The following is a 19,506-nucleotide window of genomic DNA, read 5'->3' as shown; positions in this document are numbered from 1 at the left end:
AAGACACTGTACAGTGCCAAGCTATGGAGAAAAAAAAGTCTTTGCATTGCCTTCCTTCTGATCCCAACGTTAGGAAAGAGTGGAGGAACTTTATTTTTAATGAAGATCCAGACCATGTCAGCAAGAACTCGGTCTTTGTTCACTTAATTTTACTGCAGATTCGTTTACAAACAAGGCTCAATTCGATGCAGGATTTTCAAAAAGACTGAAACGATGCTGCACTGACTATATTGGATCTAACAGTAATGTTGCAACACAAGTGCGAGTAGGCAGATCACCTGATATGTATTGAGTTATTTATGCGTTTCTGACCCAAGATGGAGCAGCGTCCATCTATGAGGAATGTACTAGCAAACACACACAATGCTAGCCAATCATAGCAGTTGGCATTTACATCCGAGTCTACAATGCACAACACCCATTCAAACGAAGTGTTCTGATGAGGATGTCAAAACCAGGAAATTAGAAATTAGAAAATAGCCTATTACTTCTAAATTATGGTGTTTTTTTGATGGAAAAATCTTGAAAACATTATAATTGGACCTCAGAGAACAGTACAAAATAATAAAAGAAAATAAGAGGCAATTCATGATCCCTTTAAGGTTCAGCACACATGGATATACAGTGCATTCAGAAAGTATTCAGACCCCCTTCACTTTTTTTACAATTTTCTTATGTTGCAGCCTTATACTACAATTGTTTAAAAAAAAAAAAAAAAATTCTCATTAATCTACACTCTCATAATGACAAAGTGAAAAACAAATAACTTTAGAAAAGTCTGTAAATTTATTAAAAAGAAAAACTGAAATGTCCCATTTACCCAAGTATTCAGACCCTTTACTCAGTACTTAGTTGAAGCACCTAGCCAGCAATTACACCCTCGAGTCTTTTTGGGTATGACACAACAAGCTTTGTACACCTGGATTAAGGGAATTTCTGCCATTCTTCTTTGCAAATCCTCTCAAGGTCAGGTTGGATGGGGACCGTTGGCGGACAGCCACTTTCAGGTCTCTCCAGAGATGTTCGATAGGGTTCAAGACAGAGCTCTGGCTGGGCCACTCTGGGACATTCAGAGTTGTCCCTAAGCCACTTCTGTGCTGCCTCGGGTGTGTGCTTAGGGCCATTGTCATGTTGGAAGGTGAACTTTCGGCCCAGTCTGAGGTTCTGAATGCTCTGGACTAGACTTTTCATTAAGGCTATCTCAATATTTTGGTGCATTGAGCTTTTCGTCTACTCTGATGAGTCCCTCAGTCCCTGCCGCTGAAAAACAGCCCCACAGAACGAGGCTACTACCAGCACACTTTACTTTTGAGATGGTACTCTGCAGGTGATGAGCAGAGCTGGTGTCCTTCTAACATGATGCTTAGAATTGAGAATCTTGTTTCTAAGAGTCTGAGGATCCTTTAGGTGCTTTTGTGTAAATTGACCAAGGAGAGGATTGAGTTTGGCCACACTGCCATAAAGCCCAGATCGGTGTGAGTGTTGCAGTGATGTTTGTTCTTCTGTAGGTTTCTCCCATCTGCATATATGATCATGGAACTCAACTAGGGTGACCATCAGGTTCTTGGTCACCAGTCTAGACAAGTCCCTTCTCCAGCAATTGCTCAGTTTGGCTGGGCGACCAGCTCTTGGAAGAGTCCTGGAAGACCCTTCTTCCATTTGAGAATTATGGAAGCCACTGTGCTCTTGGGAACCTTCAGTGCAGCAGAACTTTTTTGTTGCCTTCCTCAGATATGTGCCTTGATACAAACCTGTCTCTTGAGCTCTGCTGGCAGTTCCTTTCACCTCATGGCTCATTTCGCTCTGATATCCATTGTCAGCTGTGAGGCCTTTTATAGGCTGTGTCCAAATTCAGGGTCTGCATCCTTCGGAGTACTCATTTGAAGGATGTTACGTCACAGCGCCGCGACGAAGGCTGTCCAAATTCGTAGGATCCTTCAAATGCGGCCCACAAATACGTCCTCCTTTTCCCCGAATTGGAAGGATGGGTGTGGTGGATCCTTTCCCGTCCTACCTATCCCATAATTCTTTTCGGCAGAGCGTAATGGCGGACGAAGCGAGCGGTAGCGGAGTGGGAGAGGAGTTTCTCTGACAAAACAAGCTAAAGTTTGTGTTTCGGCTCAATGAATTTGTAGGAGAAATTAGTAGAATACTTAAAAACAAATAAAAATAGGCTATAATGGCTTACCTGGATGTGACTGTCTTGTAGTCTGATATAAAAAACTCTCCGACAACGAGCAAAGAAAGTATTTAATTTATTTAATTGCTTTATTTCTTCCAAAAGAATTAAAATGAGGAGAATAACTGTTTGTTTGTCCATTTTCCCGCTTCTTGCTTGGCGCTGTCACGGTTGCTAGGCGACAGGATATGAACAACGGGTAAGGGAGGGAACTGAAAGAAGGGTAGGCTGTCCAAATTCACAAACACCGACTTCCGGGTTTTGCGGACGTCGGAGGATCCCTCCTCCTTCAACCGGGTAGGAAGGATCCTAAGGAGGATGCAGACCCTGAATTTGGACACAGCCATAGAGAGGTGGGTGCCTTTCCAAATCATGTCCAATCAATATAATTTACCACAGGTGGACTCCAATCATGGTGTAGAAACATCTCAGCAATGAGAAATGGGAGGCACCTGAGGTAAATGTCAAATGTTGTTGCAAAGGGACTGAATACTTGTGTAAATGTGATATTTCAGGTTTTTCTTTTTAATAAATTTACAGACATTTCTAAAATTCTGTTTTCACTTAGGTACAGAGTGTAGATTAATGAAAAAAAAAAAAGTTTTAATTTTAAATTAATTCACACATTTAAAAAAGTTATTAATAAATAAATATTTATTAGAACCATTTATTTATTTATCTATTTCACAAAACCGTATAGAACAGATTTTATATAATTTATATAAAACAGTTTTTAATATGGCCTATTTTCAGCAAAATAAATATTGGATTTTGGTATCGACCAGAAATTAAATACTGGCGCATCCCTAAAATTTAAAATCTGCCAGAGAGAGTATGGAACTTTTGGGGAAAATTGAATATTTAAGCACAAAGAGAAATCTATTTAAAGGGATAGTTCACCCAAAAATGGACATTCTGTCATTAATTACTCACCCTCATGTCGTTCCAAATGAGTAAGACCTTCGTTCATTTTCGGAAGACAAATTAAGATATTTTTGATGCATTCTGAGAGCTCTCTGACCCTCTCATAGACAGCTAGGATCCTAACACGATCAAGTCTCAGAAAGGTAGCAAACATTTTAAAAATTATGTGACATCAGTGGTTCAACCGTAATTTTAAGTAAACAACGTGAGCAACGCATGTATGCGGATACGCTGTTTACGTTCAGATAAAAGCTTAAACAACGTAAACAGCATATCCACATACATACGTTGCTCACGTTGTTTACGCATGTCATACTCTCCAAAATGCCTATGGGAGGGTCAGAGAGCTCTCAGAATGCATCAAAAATATCTTAATTTGTGCTATGAAAATGAACGAAGGACGACATGAGGGTGAGTAATTTCCTTTTTGGGTGAACTATCCCTTTAAATGTTTTTTTTTTCCATTGTACCATAACACACACAGAGTCATACCTCAAATATGGAGTTACAGTATATCACATTATGGGATACTAGTCGGTTTCTGTGAGTGAGGAGGCTTTCAGAACGAGGGAGGACTCGGCAGATGGCGCGTATGTAGCAGAGTGGTGGGTCGGCGGAGAGACATATGGTGTGATGCCACTGATGAAGAGCCTGGAGAAGAGAAGTGTGAAAGCATGGATGCTCTGAGGCCCTCTGAGAGTCAAAGCTGCCGATCTCACCACAACTGGACACAACTGATGGCGATTAAAGAGTATTTTTTACATTCTAATATTTAATCATTTATAATTAATTTAATAATAAAAAAAGCAAATCCTATTTTTACCACTGTAAAATGATCCAATAAAAATGTTTATCCTTAATTAAGAGGAACATTTTATAACCTCATGTCTGCATGCAATGGTGTGCTGATAGAAAATGTGGCATAGGTGCAACAAGCATGAGCTTTCGTTTTATGATGTTAACAATTCCCCACTAAGATCAAAAGCAGTGGTCGTGATTGATAACGGCCTCAATCCAAATGATATAAAAAGCTGTTAAGAAAATATGATCAGCGGCAAGACCTCAGCAAAATGAATAGCTTGACAGTAACTTATGTCACCATCAAATTTTCCTGTAAGGCTACGATCAAAACCTTTTCTCTTGCCGAGTCAAACTATATATGTAAAACCACTCTACATTATGCCAAATACCTCTGTCTCTCTTCTAAGGGTTGTTGAATATCAGGATAATTCAGCATACCGCTGTAGGTTGACATATGAAAGTCACTGCCTCTCTAATAAGGACACATGAGATTTGACTGCCATGCATAAACCATTGTTGTTTACTTTGAATATTCATACCTCTGTGAAATGTATTAACACATCCCTCTCCTTTTAATTGTCAGTCTAATACTCTCTGTCATTTATAACAGCCCCTAATTTCTGAATTAATAAGCAAGAAAAGAATAGTGCAAGAAAAGAAAATGTTTGCCTGATTTTGTTGTACAAAAGTTTGTCTACGAATAAATATTTCTCCATCTGTGTTTCTTCTGCTTGGGTCTGAATAATTCCGACAGTGAGAAAACCATTCTGGAACATTCAAGCAGACAAATCCATCAACATTTACCTAGCAGATGCATCTGTCAACAGGACCTGCGGCAAAAACAAAACAGGCCAATATGATTCAGCATTCTCATTGGCTGAGAAATATCTGTTTGCGAGTACCAGGATGGGAAGGCAGCGAAAGTAATGATTAACATTTATTTTCCTTTCATGTCAGAAGATGGTGTTCTGGGAATAGGGGTTATACTGGAACCCGCGTCACCCTACATATTTATTTTTACCTATAAAAAGACCTCTCTCTGAGGTGGATTCACTTATGATTACAGGTGTTGAAATTCGCTTGTTTCCAGACAAAAATGAGGAACCTCTCCAATTCCCAAACACTTCAATCTTGGGCAGATCTCTCCCTCTTAAATAGGACAAGAGCAAGGTGGAGATAGTTTGAGAGTCTTTCTATGGTTGAGCTATGCAACCATTCTCACTTTGATTTATTGCGCCGTCTCAACACGGTGGCAAAAAGTTCCCACCTTATCGACCAATCAGAAGTCAACAGTAGCATATTTTAGCTATGCTGTGTGACCCCGCTCTCAGTCTCTCTATCTTCTCCTCCTATATCTTTCTCGCCCTCTTTCGCACTCACTTTATCTTTTGTCTACTCTCTTATTGTTCCTTTGTGTGTGTTAATGTGCACGCGTGTGTGTTTTGGCAGCAAGCAGAGCTGCATAATCGAGTGGCGGTTGGTGACTGATGAAGGCAGCATCAGACTTGCCTCTTTGACAGTCAGATTACTTAACGGCACAGGGGGTTGTTTAAAATGGGCAGCCCCCTGCCTCTGTGCCAAACACAGGCTCAACTTTATAGACAGGTGTGGGATCATTAGCACCATGGCCTACAGTCAGTCAACAAACAAAGCAAGAACGTCAACAAAGAAACTCACCACTCCCTTCTTAGTTTTAAGCCCAGTCACTTGTCACTTGGATGAAACAGTATTATTCCATCTTTGTTCCACAGAAGCTAGTATAATGAATTCTTCCTACTATCTTTCAGGGATAGGTTACTCAAAATTTGAAATTTTAATTATTATTTCCTCACTCTCGTGTCGTTTGGAACCAGTATGACTTCCTTTTCTATGTGGAAAACAAAATGAGATGTTTAGCAGAGTGTTCAAGCTGCTCTTTTCCATACAGTCAAGCTTAATCAATAACCAAAATTTTTGTTTGTTTCTCATAAAAAAATCAGAAATCTTTGGGATACAGTGAATGAGTCATGTGGACTACTTTAATGATACTTTGTTGTGCTTGACAGCTCTTGGTCCCCATTTTAGTTTAATTTTATGGAAGAAAGCAGGGTTAACATTCTGCTAAACATGTACTTTTGTGTTCAAAAGATGAAATAAATTCATACGGGTTGAGGAACAACACAAATGTGATTAGATGGGGAAAAAAAAGAAAATTAGAAATGCTGCCTTGGCAAATAACAAAATAAAGTTAAAATGTATGTACTAATATAAATAAACTAAAACCAAATGAAAGCTAAGTAAAAATCTGAAAAAAAATAATTAAAATAAAAACTCAATTACTAAACCAAACAAATTAAAATAAAAACATAAACATAAAAGATCATTCAAAATATTAATACACTGAACAAAATTATAAAGGCAACACTTGTTGTTTCCCCCATTTTTCATGAGCTGAACTCAAAGATCTAAGACTTTTTCTATGTACACAAGAGGCCTATTTCTCTCAAATATTGTTCACAAATCTGTCTAAATCTGTGTTAGTGAGCACTTCTCCTTTGCGAGATAATCCATCCACCTCACAGGTGTGGCATATCAAGATATTGATTAGACAGCATGATTATTGCACAGGTGTGCCTTAGGCTGGCCACAATAAAAGGCCACTCTGAAATGTGCTCTAAAATAACTTAATTTCTGAAATTATTTGTTTTGTTTTCTTCGCATGTATGGATTACCTGGGTTATTACCGACATCTGCTGAAAATTTCAAGTCAACAGCACCTTTAGAAATATATTTACTGAGAATAATGGTGACGTGTTCAATACTTATTTTACCCACTGTATAAATAATACCAAATTATCACTGCACATAATATATTGCAAACTTTAGATCTGTACATAAATAAAATGTATTTAATATACAAGTCGTGGCCTAATGGTTAGAGAGTCGGACTCGTAATCGAAAGGTTGCGAGTTCGAGCCCCCGGCCGGCAGGGATTGTAGGTGGGGGGAGTGCATGTACAGCGCTCTCTCCACCCTCAATACCACGACTGAGGTGCCCTTGAGCAAGGCACCGAACCCCCAATTGCTCCCCGGGCGCTGCAGCATGGCTGCCCACTGCTCCGGGTGTGTGTTCACGGTGTGTGTGTGTGTGTGTGTGCATTTGTTCACTACTCACTGCTGTGTGTGTGCACTTGGATGGGTTAAACGCAGAGCACCAATTTCAAGTATGGGTCACCATACTTGACAATACGTCACGACTTTACTTTTTACTTTTTTTTTTATATAATAAAATATTTTAAATATTATTTAAAATTTAAACAAATAAATTAATTCTGAGTTCTTACTGATAAAAAGACAAAAAGGGCAATAATAATAATAAAGTTGATGGTAAGCATGCCAAAACAGGAAGTGCAGCTGTATTTTTCAACACTTTAGCTTATTGCAAATAACTCTGATAAATAAATAAATAAATAACATTGCTTCTTTAAAAGCATTGTTTGCTGTGGTTGAGGAGCAGTAAACCGCAGAGCTCGAATTGAGCTGTCAGCTGAATTGCCGCATGGGTAAGTGGGCCCAACTGTGGGGTGGCATCTCTGCACTGGGGAGAACAGCTCACTGCACTATCGCAGTCACAGAAATCCTTCACGTCTCGCTTGGTTACCTCGTACATGTCGCCCAGGCCTGGGCCCTGCCCTATCCCACAGGAACCAGGCTGAAACACTCAATGCGCTGGACTGGAAATGCCATCTCGAAATATGTTCCAAATTGAGTCAGATAAAAACGATGTCTCAACCTCAACATTTGGCCTGAAACAGCACCTGGACTGCAGAATCAAACTCATATGAACAATAAACCCCATTTGAAAGTAAATATTTTGGTCACATAGAATAAGGGCGAAATGGAACGCTAAAGCCTGTTCTGTAGAGTAAGATAAGAAGAAGATTACAGCTGTGAGCCTCTGGAAAGCATCCATAGCCTCTCACACATAAAACCGAATGAGGTTTGAAAAGTGCAACTAACAGACATTAGTCCACCTCTTAGATTTAGCCCGTTAAATTTGGATTTCGGAAATGCCACATATAAAAGTTGCTTGTCTCGGAAACATAAGCTCACATGCTTGGAAATAAATAAAAAGGCATGAAAGAAAACAAGAATGAGCCTGCATGGATAAAACAGTGAGGGAGCAACAACCCATGTAAACATAAGGGAAGCAGAAGAAATAAGAGACTATCTTCAGTCCTGTTGACCCTTGAAGGCATGTCCACCAGAATAAAAGCAAGAACATCAATTCAATTTGTGTTCTTCGTTCTCATTGGCTAATTTTATCCCTCATGGCCCAGCTCACAGCGTGGGTGGCCAAATCTCAGCATACAAGCACCAATCGAGTTAACAAATAAACATCACCTCATTAGCTTGTTATCAATGTAATCACACTGTTGACTCTAAAAGCTATTAGAGAGACTTCAAAAAAGCGCCACAGCGTTTAGACCCTTAATAGCAAGCAGTTGAGAAGGACACTTACTGAGTCTCTTGGCAGCCTCCAGGGCTTCAGAGGCAGTGTCAGCCACAAAGAAGCGCTGGACGGTCACACCGCTGTCCTGCATCAGCTTCTTGCTCTGGTACTCCTGCAGGTTCAGCCATCTTCTGGGACTTGCCCTCGCTAACTAAAAACACAAAAGACATAATATGTTTTACTTAATAAAAATTGTGAATAAAATATTTGATATGCCTGTTCCAGTCCGAGAGCTCCAGAAAGAGAGCTCATTTTGCTATGTTCACGCTGTCTGAGAGCTGTTAAAAGAGGCCCGCGCACATGGAGACAGTTATTTTTGACACTTAATTTACACTGTAATCAAATGTATAAAAACATTTTTCACTATGCATGTAAAATGTCTAATTTGGTCTACTGTATTTTTTTGTCCTGTTGCTTGTAATTAGTTTCTTATTTAAACGCTGACCATTTACTTGTCTTCAGTGAGCTTGAGTTATTTTTTCCGTCGAACTTGTTTTTGGAATTTGATTACGTTGACAATGTCGCTAATGTGACTGAGCCTTTGCACCATACATTAAAATTGTTTTAGACTAAACATTATTATATGAACCTTTAGACTATTTAATAAAATACATAATATGAAGCTTTTCCATGCAAAATAGCAAAGTACACTGTTAGACATTTCTGTAATTTCCAGTTATTTACTGTATATCACCCAGTATAATACTGCAAATTCCCTTTACAGTATATAACTGTAATACTCTTTGCATCATGGGAATTTTCTAAGATGTCCAAGTAGATATCGCTGCAGCCTGGAGACCAGCAAGTGGGAGGAGCTTACGCCAAGAACATCAGGTGGGAGGGGCTTGAGAACAGCAAATGGGAGGGGCTTATGCCGCAAGTAGGCTGGATTTCATCATAGTTCAAAATTATATAACTATAACGCATTTTCATAGTAGTTTAAACTGCAATTCTTAGTTTTGTCATTATTGTGTGTATCCAATACCATTCACTGTCAACATTGAAATCATGTCTTTACACCTTTTGCCATGCTTTGTGATGGTGTCATTTTAAATCCTTTAACTGTAGTAATTTAAACATATTTCTGGATATTACATTTTACTTCTACAATTCTTCTACAGTAGCCTACCAAGGAACATTAAAGTGAGATGCAATTGCACTTAGGAGGTAAACGTGTGACACAAAGAAAATGTTGAGTACTGTTAAGAAAATGTAGTTACAATTTGCCTGTACCGCACTTTTTTTTTTATTTAAATCAAAGTACAGCAAATGACAGACTAATGTTCTTCGGAACATGTTACACAAATCAATGTATTAATTTGAAATCTCAGGGTGGGTAAATGTTTGATATTAACAAATATTTTATTTCTGATGAATCAAATTATGCACAATTATTCATTCAGCACAATAGACTTGCATGCAGTGGACACTGCAAAATCCAGGATGCATTGCTTCCAAGTAAAATCCACGGAGCTTGCCTCGCTTGCCCTTCCCAACATTACCTGGTGGGTACACAAGAAGCACAAGGAGCATTAGGGTTAACCCAAATTTAAAACATTCTCCCCATGCCATCCAAGATATGCATGAGTTATTCTCTTGTTGAACATGCACAAACATTTCAAGAATAATTTCTCATCTCTGTAGATCTATGCTATGCAAGTAAATGGTGTCCAGAAATTTTAAGGGACCAAGTAAATTAGACTTTATTACTATTTTTAAACAAAGTATTCCTTTTAAAAACCACTAGACAAAACGCTAGTTTATTCGCCATTAATTTACACAAAACTGATAATTATTATTAGTGTTAAATAATTTGTTTTTATTTAAACCATGTTTTAATTATGTTACATTGTGGATTAGGAGATTAGGAGATGTGTTCTAATACTTTTGAAAATGTACCTTATTCTTTAGAAAATTACACTGTAAAAAGTGAACAGTTGGATCAACTTAAAAAAAATACTTCAATTGGTAACACCTAAAAAAAAGTTTTTCTTCAACTTAATTTATTACCTTTATTTGTAATGAATTAAGTTGAAAACATTTTTTTTTTAGGTGTTACCAATTGAAGTATTTTTTTTAAGTTGATCCAACTGTTCATTTTTTACAGTGTATCTATCACAGACTGTATAAAATTGTGTTATTTATAACACGAACACTATATTAAATCTACTTTTACACTGATAATGGGACTATATATCTTGACATTATTTATGATCTACATAGTTTATGCATATTTATGATCTGCATGCTTACTACAGTACATCTTGTAAGTGGCTATGTGTGGAGTGTTATTTGAGTGTCCCCTGTGAGGCTAATATTAATTTGGATCTGAGCTAGTTAATAATTTCAACTGAAAATGCAATGTTTATATGTTAGGTTACATTTTATTTTGATGTCACCTTAGTCTATTGAATATAAGCAACTTTGCAACTACATGTCAACTAACTTGCATTAGAGTATTAGTAGGCTTAGATTAAGGTCAGGGTAGGTAGAATGTTGACGTACTCGCAAAGTTGCTTATAGTCAGTTTGTCTGTTGGGGAACCATCAAAATAATCAAACTGATATTAAAATAAAAATAGTTCAAAGCAATCTGATCTGATATCTGAACTTATGGTTGATTGAGAGAAAAAAAAAAATATTATTATTATTATTACTATACTTAAAGTAGAGTAAAGTAGCATAAGAAAGATGGCAAGATTTGAGACTTATAGTGTTATAAATCATCATACTCTTAAAAGCTATAACCCCTAATAAGTAAATATTATAATCCATTAAAACTGTTCTTATGGATATTCATAAGATGATATAACATATTATAAGGTTTTTTATAATGCATTATGCATTCATTATAATGCCTTAAAATACCCTTCTAATGTATTATAAATATGGGCTTCATAGAAAATGTTACCAAAATTACAATGGCATGCAATTACATTACCTGCTTATGGTCTTCAGTATCCATAACCTGGAGAGCAAAAAAGATATTGTCAGGCACAAGATTGTAAGCTGTGTGTGGTACTAAGAAAACGCTGTACAAAAGCCACCAAGAAAATGCACTTTTCACAGCTTGTAATACTTTACAAAACAAAACAAACAAAAATTGTACATCACGCTTACCTTTTCCACTCATCTACCGTGCCGCCGCTGAAAGTCGTCTTCTGTTTTTTTGACGGATTGCTAAACATTCGCCCACTACCGCCACCAGGAGCGTGAACCGATACTACAACCCACATGACATTAAACAAACCAATCAAAATCATCTGTAGGCTTGTACAGCCCACTTGCAGCTTAAGTCCCACCCACTTGCGTCTGGCTCCGACCTCCGTTTATACCCATCTCGTGACGTCAGACCCCACATTCAGAGACTTACTGTATTTTTTTAAATTGCTGAATACTACTGTATTTTCTTTGGTGCCATTCTATTGAGGTCGTTTTATTTTCCTAATTGCTTACATTTGGATTGACACAATTTGCCCTACACTGTGTCTACAGCGTCGCAACAGCTTGGGACTGACTACACTGGATGGGTTACATCACTTGTAATGATAGGAAAAGTTTGCCCTTCCTATCAGAAACAGTGCAATTTTGCAACAATATAAAAATAGAAATATAATACATTTATACATTTAAAATTTTAATTAAAACAATAATTAAACAATAATATCCTGGCCAGAGGAGAACTGGCCCCCCGACTGAGCCTGGTTTCTCCCAAGGTTTTCTCTCCATTCTGTCACAGAGGGAGTTTTGGTTCCTTGCCGCTGTCGCCTCTGGCTTGCTCAGTTGGGGACAGTTCATTACTAGCGATTATCGTCAATTTGATTTCACAGATACTATTTAAACTAAACTGAACTAGACAATGACATCTCTGAATTCAATAATGAAATGCCTTTAACTGAAAATTGAATGTTTAATCTTATTTTTATACATTACTGACACTCCATCCTCCAGTTTGATACTGTTAAGTGCTTTGACACAATCTGTATTGTTAAAAGAGTTATATAAATAAAGGTGACTTGACAGCGCGAGCACGGAGTACATCTGTACGTCAGAAATACACCGGGGCATCACTTTACTGTCCACATCCATTGTAGATAGTATATATAATGGGTTCTATATTGTTGTCGAATCTGCGGGTTTTGGCCAGGGATGAACCCGCGAGAGTGGAAGAGTTCCAGAGAATATCTGTGTTGTGTGTCGATGCACCTTACGAGAGAATAAGACCAGCAAGCAAGGCAAAAATATATGTCCATTTGTGTCAGATGTTTGCACACCAGTTAACCCATAGTAACATTTACTCATCAACATGGCGGTAACAGAACTTTACCCATGTAAACTGCGCTGTCATTTCAAATGACTTTTGTCAGCTTATTGAATTAAGTTACCGAATAATTTTCAACAAGCAACGCTCATCTTATATTAACATTAGGTTAACTAATGTGAAATTTAGTCATGGTGTTAGTAGTTGTTGGCAAGTAGCCCATTGAGAAAATAAAATTGTATGTTGGCTAGGTTAAACTAGTTTTATGGCTAGCTGCCTTTCTAGTTTTAGATTTAGTTTGTTATAGTTTTTAATGGAATTTAAGATTTACTGCATATTTTGTATTTGTGTTTTAAAGACAACTGCAATGATGCATCAAGACAGACAGAGAAATGTTTTTTTTTATATATATAACAATTGTGTAGATTGTATTTGATTCCATTTACATATATACACACACACACACACACACATACACACACACATACATATAGCATTATGTAAAAATTTAGTTTGATTTTGCTTGTTTGCTTTTGGAACTCTGCAAGTCACATTTAAGTCACAATATGTCATCATATTCATATATGTAACAGTTCAGATTCAGAAACTAGACCACATTTCATTTGCCACATTGACACATCTCTACTGTCACGTGGGATATGCCATCATACTGTTCTGTCCTGCCTACTATGAATACACAATGAGTTGGGTTAATTTTTTCAGGCAGCTCTTTGAAGGCATTTCACAACAGACATCAACTGAAATAAAGCAGTTTAAAGAGCATTCATGTCTTGCCTTGCATTCAGGCTACGATTTCAAATCGTTGCAGCTCGGCACTAGGATAATATTCACATACATTCATGATCACGTCCTTTGATGAGCATTGAATGTGATAGTTAACAACCCATAAGACACTCATAAGACACTCATTAAATAGACAATTTCCCATTATTCACCACTATGGAATGAAAGTGAAACAGGTTATCAGAGCAGCACAGTGCTAAATGAAGTTAAGCACCTTATTAATTCATGCTTTTGAAAACCTCTCTATGGCTTCTGCTAATTGAGTGTCTACATGTCTCCATGGAGAATAATGAGTGCGGCCACAAAAGTTGGCAGCCTGTGGAAGTGTATACTTAAGTGCACATATTATGAGATGCATTTGATGCGGAACTGAAGTGCGCAGTATGGTGACAATCTATGAAATGTGTGTATACATAAAAAAGGGAATTCCACAAAACTCTTTACTCAGAAATGCACTCGATTACAGGTTACAAGATGTATACACCGTATACACTCAAAATTCAATACTACCAAAGCATACATTTAGAAGTGTAGCCTATATTATGACAACGCACTCTAGGACTTATTTTAAATGCCTCATCTGAAGTGGAATTGAAGACCCAAAAAGTTCACAGTGTCAAAATATACACTCAACAGTGTACACTTTCAGCAGTGCATTCTACAAATGTCCACAGGAGGAACTTGAGAGCACAATTTTGAGTCTACAATGAAAGGAAATGGAAAGGAAATGGAAAGGAAAGGACGTGACGTGTGGCCAAGTATGGTGACCCATACTCAGAATTTCTGCTCTGCATTTAACCCATCCAAAGTGCACACACACAGCAGTGAACACACACCTGGAGCAGTGGGCAGCCATTTATGCTGTGGTGCCCGGGGAGCAGTTGTGGGTTCGGTGCCTTGCTCAAGGGTCTCACCTCAGTCTTGGTATTGAAGCTATACATCGAATGCTACACCACGGCCATTAGAAACTCTTTTAAAACACGGCCATTTAAAACTCTTTTAGAAGAGTCAGAGCGCTGGTTATTCACTCCCCCCCACCAACAATCCCTGCCAGACCTGAGACTCGAACCCACAACCTTTGGGTTACAAGTCTGACTCTCTATCCATCAGGCCACGACTGCCCCCTAAATGACAATTTGGACACTCCATTGTATCGTGGATTTCCCAAATGTGTGTGAGCAAAGAGCACAAGGCATCAAGTCCACATAAATTATGCCATTTGGAACAGAACCAGAGCCAGAAACAGACAGTGCAATAAAGAAAAGTATGTCTCCAATCCTCTCACAATTTAATAATTTGCTCTTTGATAAGAGTCAGATGATGCACTACTCTCATTCTCGGCAATGTTCTTCTCAACGTCTGCATTTCATCATTTCACTACTATACATCGCAGTGTGCTTTGACTGTGCTTGGCTACAGAGAACTAAAACTATGATTCATCATATCATTCAATTTGGTGCTCAAGACACATTTCTTTGGTAAATTTGGTCAAAACTTTAATATTACATTAACAATTTCCTGGCATTGTGTGCATTGTACAATAAATGTTCACTTTCTCACATTTAGCTCAGAATATGACATCTGTAACAGACTTCGGGTTATCAGGATAATGTGGAACCAATTTCCAACCAATCACTTCTGTCTAGAAATGTGTACACTCAGAATTGCCTAGCTTGGAAAAGTACAGCCCATGTAGCATTTGCTCACTCAAGTCTATGAAGTCCACAGGTAACACTTGAGAGCACACTTCTGAGTCTAAAATGACAATTTGGACACTCCATCGTCTTGTGGATTTAACAAATGTGTGTGAGAAAAGAGCACAAGAAGTCAAGTCCACATGAAGCGTGTCATTTGGAACAGAACCAGAGATCAGAAGCAGCATCACTTTTGTATGATGCTTTTTGTGTATATTGTTTATGTTGCTCTGCATGACCTTGTAAATTGCCCCTAGGCGACAAATAGAGTTTGAAATTTGAACATTGCCAGGATCAATGGTACAGAAACTTAGAGACCATATATCACCCCTCCTTCCTTTATATCTATTGAAAAAGTAAAGTACAAATAATTGATCTATCTACAAACACACACAAACACATACATAAATGCATAATATTTAAATTAGATATAATAAATAATGTATTAGCATGTTATGAAAATATAGTTATACATAATTATACATTTTGGCATACACATTTTTATTTACATTTTATATGAACTAATAAATAATAATTTAATTTAAATAGTTAATCACTGACTAACTATTGTTGATCTTGGTTGACATACTTTATTATAATCACACATATTACATATAATTTAAACATTACTATTAATAATGAAGCAATTATTGAATTGATTATATTAAACAATGGTCTAGTGTACTTCAGTATGCTTAGGTGCAGTATATAATTATATAATGTATCAACAATCACCATAGCACCTAAGAGTACACAATACCACTGTCAGCTATTGAACATGACTTTTTCCACAGAAAGGTATTATTTTCATGGTTAGCATCTGCTGAGTCCTCTGAGGGTCATTCCTAATGGCCGTGGTGTAGCATTCGATGTATATTTTTGCCTCTGTATGGGGGTGGATACTGTCATATTTAAAACTGAGAACAGATCCCTGTTGTACAAGCTAGGTAATGTTAACATTTATTTTCTGACCGTCTTGGGCACAATGGGCCTACGGTTCACAGCTTTTTATTAATTCATATGGGAAATAAGTGCCTTTTTCTCAACAGATGCTTCATTGCCTCAGCAATAAACAAAGTGTACTTTACATGAATAAAGTTCCCAAAACAAATATTAATAAAGAGATATGTGAGATGAAGTCCAAGACAATCCTAGAAGGGTGGATTGTTCTTTTAGGAGAAAAGGAAAACATGTGAAGGGAAACAAATAATTTGTGGTGAACAAAAGTAAAATTAACCCTCTGGTGCTTGGTCACTTTTGACCAAAAATATGGACATTTTTAAAAATCACAGCTTCATCGGAATGGTACAAAACTTGGTAACTTTTATGGCACTTGGAATGTGAACACACTAAAAATTTGAGGGCATGATTCGAGCAGGCTAAGTGGTCGCAAAAAAAAAAGAATTGTCACTTGTGGTCTTCGGTCAAAAGTGACTGACCATAGGAAATGAATGGGACATTGACAAAAACACAAACATTCTGAGAATATTGTTCAGATTTGACTGTAGTAATACTAATTTAAAAACTGACGCTTCAAATCAACATTTAAAACCAAAAAAAAAAAAAAAAAATCTAAACCTTTACAAAAAGTTGCCTTTGAGTATATCTAAGTATAAATCTAAACCCACAACTTAATAAAAATAAGTATTTATGTCTAAAAACAATTAGATAATGTATAGACTTTTTTATATAGAGCTATATAGGAATTAGTAAGCTAAATATATATATATATATATATTTTTTTTTTTTTTTTTTTCCCCCAATGGGAAGAATTTGATAATTATTGCATAAATATTAATTAGTATCATGAAATTCTCAAAATACAAAAGAAAAAAATATTATAGAACAAAAATGTGTCCGGTCATTTTTGACTGTGAAGATCACAAGTTTGACTCCCAAATAAGGAGCACCAGAGGGCTAAACTTGTTTTATGCTTTCAATTAAAAAGTGTGTCAGTTGATTCCGTAGCATGTAACATTTTAAGCTAATATACCAAGCGGATTCCCACCTCTTGTGTGCGTGCATGATCTGAGTTCGCGAATCAGTCTGAATGAACTGTATAATGGTGTTAGTGGGAAGATTAATTTAATAAAGTAAACAACTCACACTTAAATATAACTACTTTGTTACGTCAGACTTGAAATGTCCTGTTTTTAGTAATCAGCTTGGTGAAATTTAAGTAAATCTCCATATCTGTGACCATTATTTACCGAACTTTGATGACTGACTAACTTTTAAAAATGTTATTATTATTGTGTTTTCCACTCTTTTTCTGACAGTGTTAGTAATGTTTATTTAACCAAGAAAATGTGACTGGGACATGAATTTACATCTGATTTACTTCAGAACACCACCGCACACCATATGCTTGTTCATTGGAGTTAATTTATACATTTTATAGATTTTTCAGCAGATAAATGATAAAAAAAACATTGACAGCCAATCAAAATCCAACCGGATTTTGAAAAGCCCAAGCATTTAGAGCGGCAGCAAATTTCTAGAATGTCTCCTAAACCATCCTAAGATTCGCAGCCCTGTGTCATCCAAAGACCAGGAAAGCAAACTATCAGACAGCAGGTGTCAGGTGTATGAACATCTAAATCTGGAGTCTAATTATACGTTTAAAAATATCAACATGAAAGTCTAGATTTGAGGTGACAATATTTGCCTAACAGGTATATTTTTGTGTTTCTGTCTGTCAGGTGTAATTGGCGATCCTGGTTCCGGACCCGCTTGATTAACCGGACAGTGGACATGCTAAAAGAGCTGGCAACCTCTTTGTAAATGTTAGAGGTAATTGTTTTCTTTCCCCCCCTTCTCGCTAAATTTAGCGGGAGCCCACTTTGTAGCTGTACAGGTTATTAGTTCACCCATGGGCAAAGAGAGGTTGAGGTGCATCCGAACCGGGAGGTGGGCGTCAGGGGCGCGAGCAGGAGGTGGTAAGAGGGCGACGGCAGGTGTCTGATCTCCCCTGAGACTCTGGCTCAACAGTGATTATCTTCATCAGCACTCTGGAGACACCACCAGTTAAATACCAACACACACAAACGCACAGCTTTCTACACCCACAAGCACACATGCAGCTGAAAGCCCAAAAAACATGCATATACATACAAATAGAGTTAAATGAAATAGATGCACTGATGTACTCTCATAAAAACAAATAAACAAATAATAGTAAGTAAGTAAAGGAGTAAATAAATAATGTCTATGGATGCATAAAAAAACTCATGCTTTGGTAAATCATACTTATGACAAAATGTTGAAAATAAAATAATTCATAATTATGAAATAAAAATAAAAATTATGACAAATAAAATTTAGATAAAAAGTCATCATATAGACTTAAGTTATTATATACAAGGGTTAAAAATAAGGTGCTTGTTTTAACAATGTTTGTATTCTTGTTTTTTCTATATTATCTATGGAAAAAAGTAAAAATAATAATCACCATCCTCAAAAAGCACTGTAAAAGTAAATAAAAAAATACTAATATAACCATTTAATGTCTCTTCTGATCTTATTTTTTGGTCTTGATTTTAGGCTGCTTTCCAAACCGAAAAAATTAAATACATAAAAAGACTTGCTTTTGTTATGCACCATGTTCAGTGTGTACCTAGCACAAGCAGTCCTGCTACTGTTTATGTATGACGGCCTTAAGAATTGGGAAATTATATTGGGAAGGAGATTTTTCAGATCAACAACTAGGTCAACAAACAAGATAGATTACAGTCTCCTCGTAAAAGCTGGGAAGTGCATAGTCTTAAACCTTGACTGAATGATTCCGAGAGTCGAGACTCTGTTAACAGTCCATCAGATTTAGCCTACCAAGCAAAGATGCAGTCAATGATTTCAGAAGCGACCAGCGGGAAAGCAGACAGTGAGTTCAAGTGATTCAACACAGTTTGGCCTTCCAATTAAAAGCCTTAAAGGGATCATTCACCTATTCTGCCATCATTTTCTTCACCTGATGTCGTTTCAAGCCTGTGACACTATATTTCTTCTGTGGAATGCAAAAGAAGATATTTTGGTCCCACTTTACAATAGGTGGCCTAATATGTACTTACATTTAAATTAATAATTTGATACAATGCACTTATTGTATAATACAATATAAATAAAATATTGTATAATGCACTTACATATGTTTTTACATTGTACTTATAATTTTAGAAATAATTATATGTAATTACATCTGTAATTAATTTCTGTAATAACATTTATAATTACACTGTTAACCCATCCCTTACACCTAAACCCACCCTTAAACCTACCCATACCACCAAACCTGTCCCTAACCTTACCCGTATCCCACCTCAATGCAGCAAAAGTGTTTTGCAATACAATATGACC

General features: G+C 36.9%; 1 protein-coding gene across 1 annotated transcript in view; it reads right to left on the bottom strand.

Moving 5' to 3' along the window:
* The window catches only part of LOC306856652 (succinate--CoA ligase [GDP-forming] subunit beta, mitochondrial-like), a 115,235-nt gene that overhangs the window by 79,039 nt on the left and 16,690 nt on the right, over positions 1 to 19,506 (bottom strand). The window contains exon 2 of the mRNA XM_079396015.1: positions 8,405 to 8,546. Coding sequence (XP_079252141.1) covers positions 8,405 to 8,546 — 142 coding nt within the window. The remainder of the gene's footprint in view (positions 1 to 8,404; positions 8,547 to 19,506) is intronic.

Source organism: Barbus barbus (assembly GCF_936440315.1).
Source record: "Barbus barbus genome assembly, chromosome: 37".
Lineage (NCBI taxonomy): Eukaryota > Metazoa > Chordata > Actinopteri > Cypriniformes > Cyprinidae > Barbus > Barbus barbus.
The sequence above is the reverse complement of the archived record's forward strand: the minus strand, read 5'-3'. Positions and strand labels throughout refer to the sequence as shown.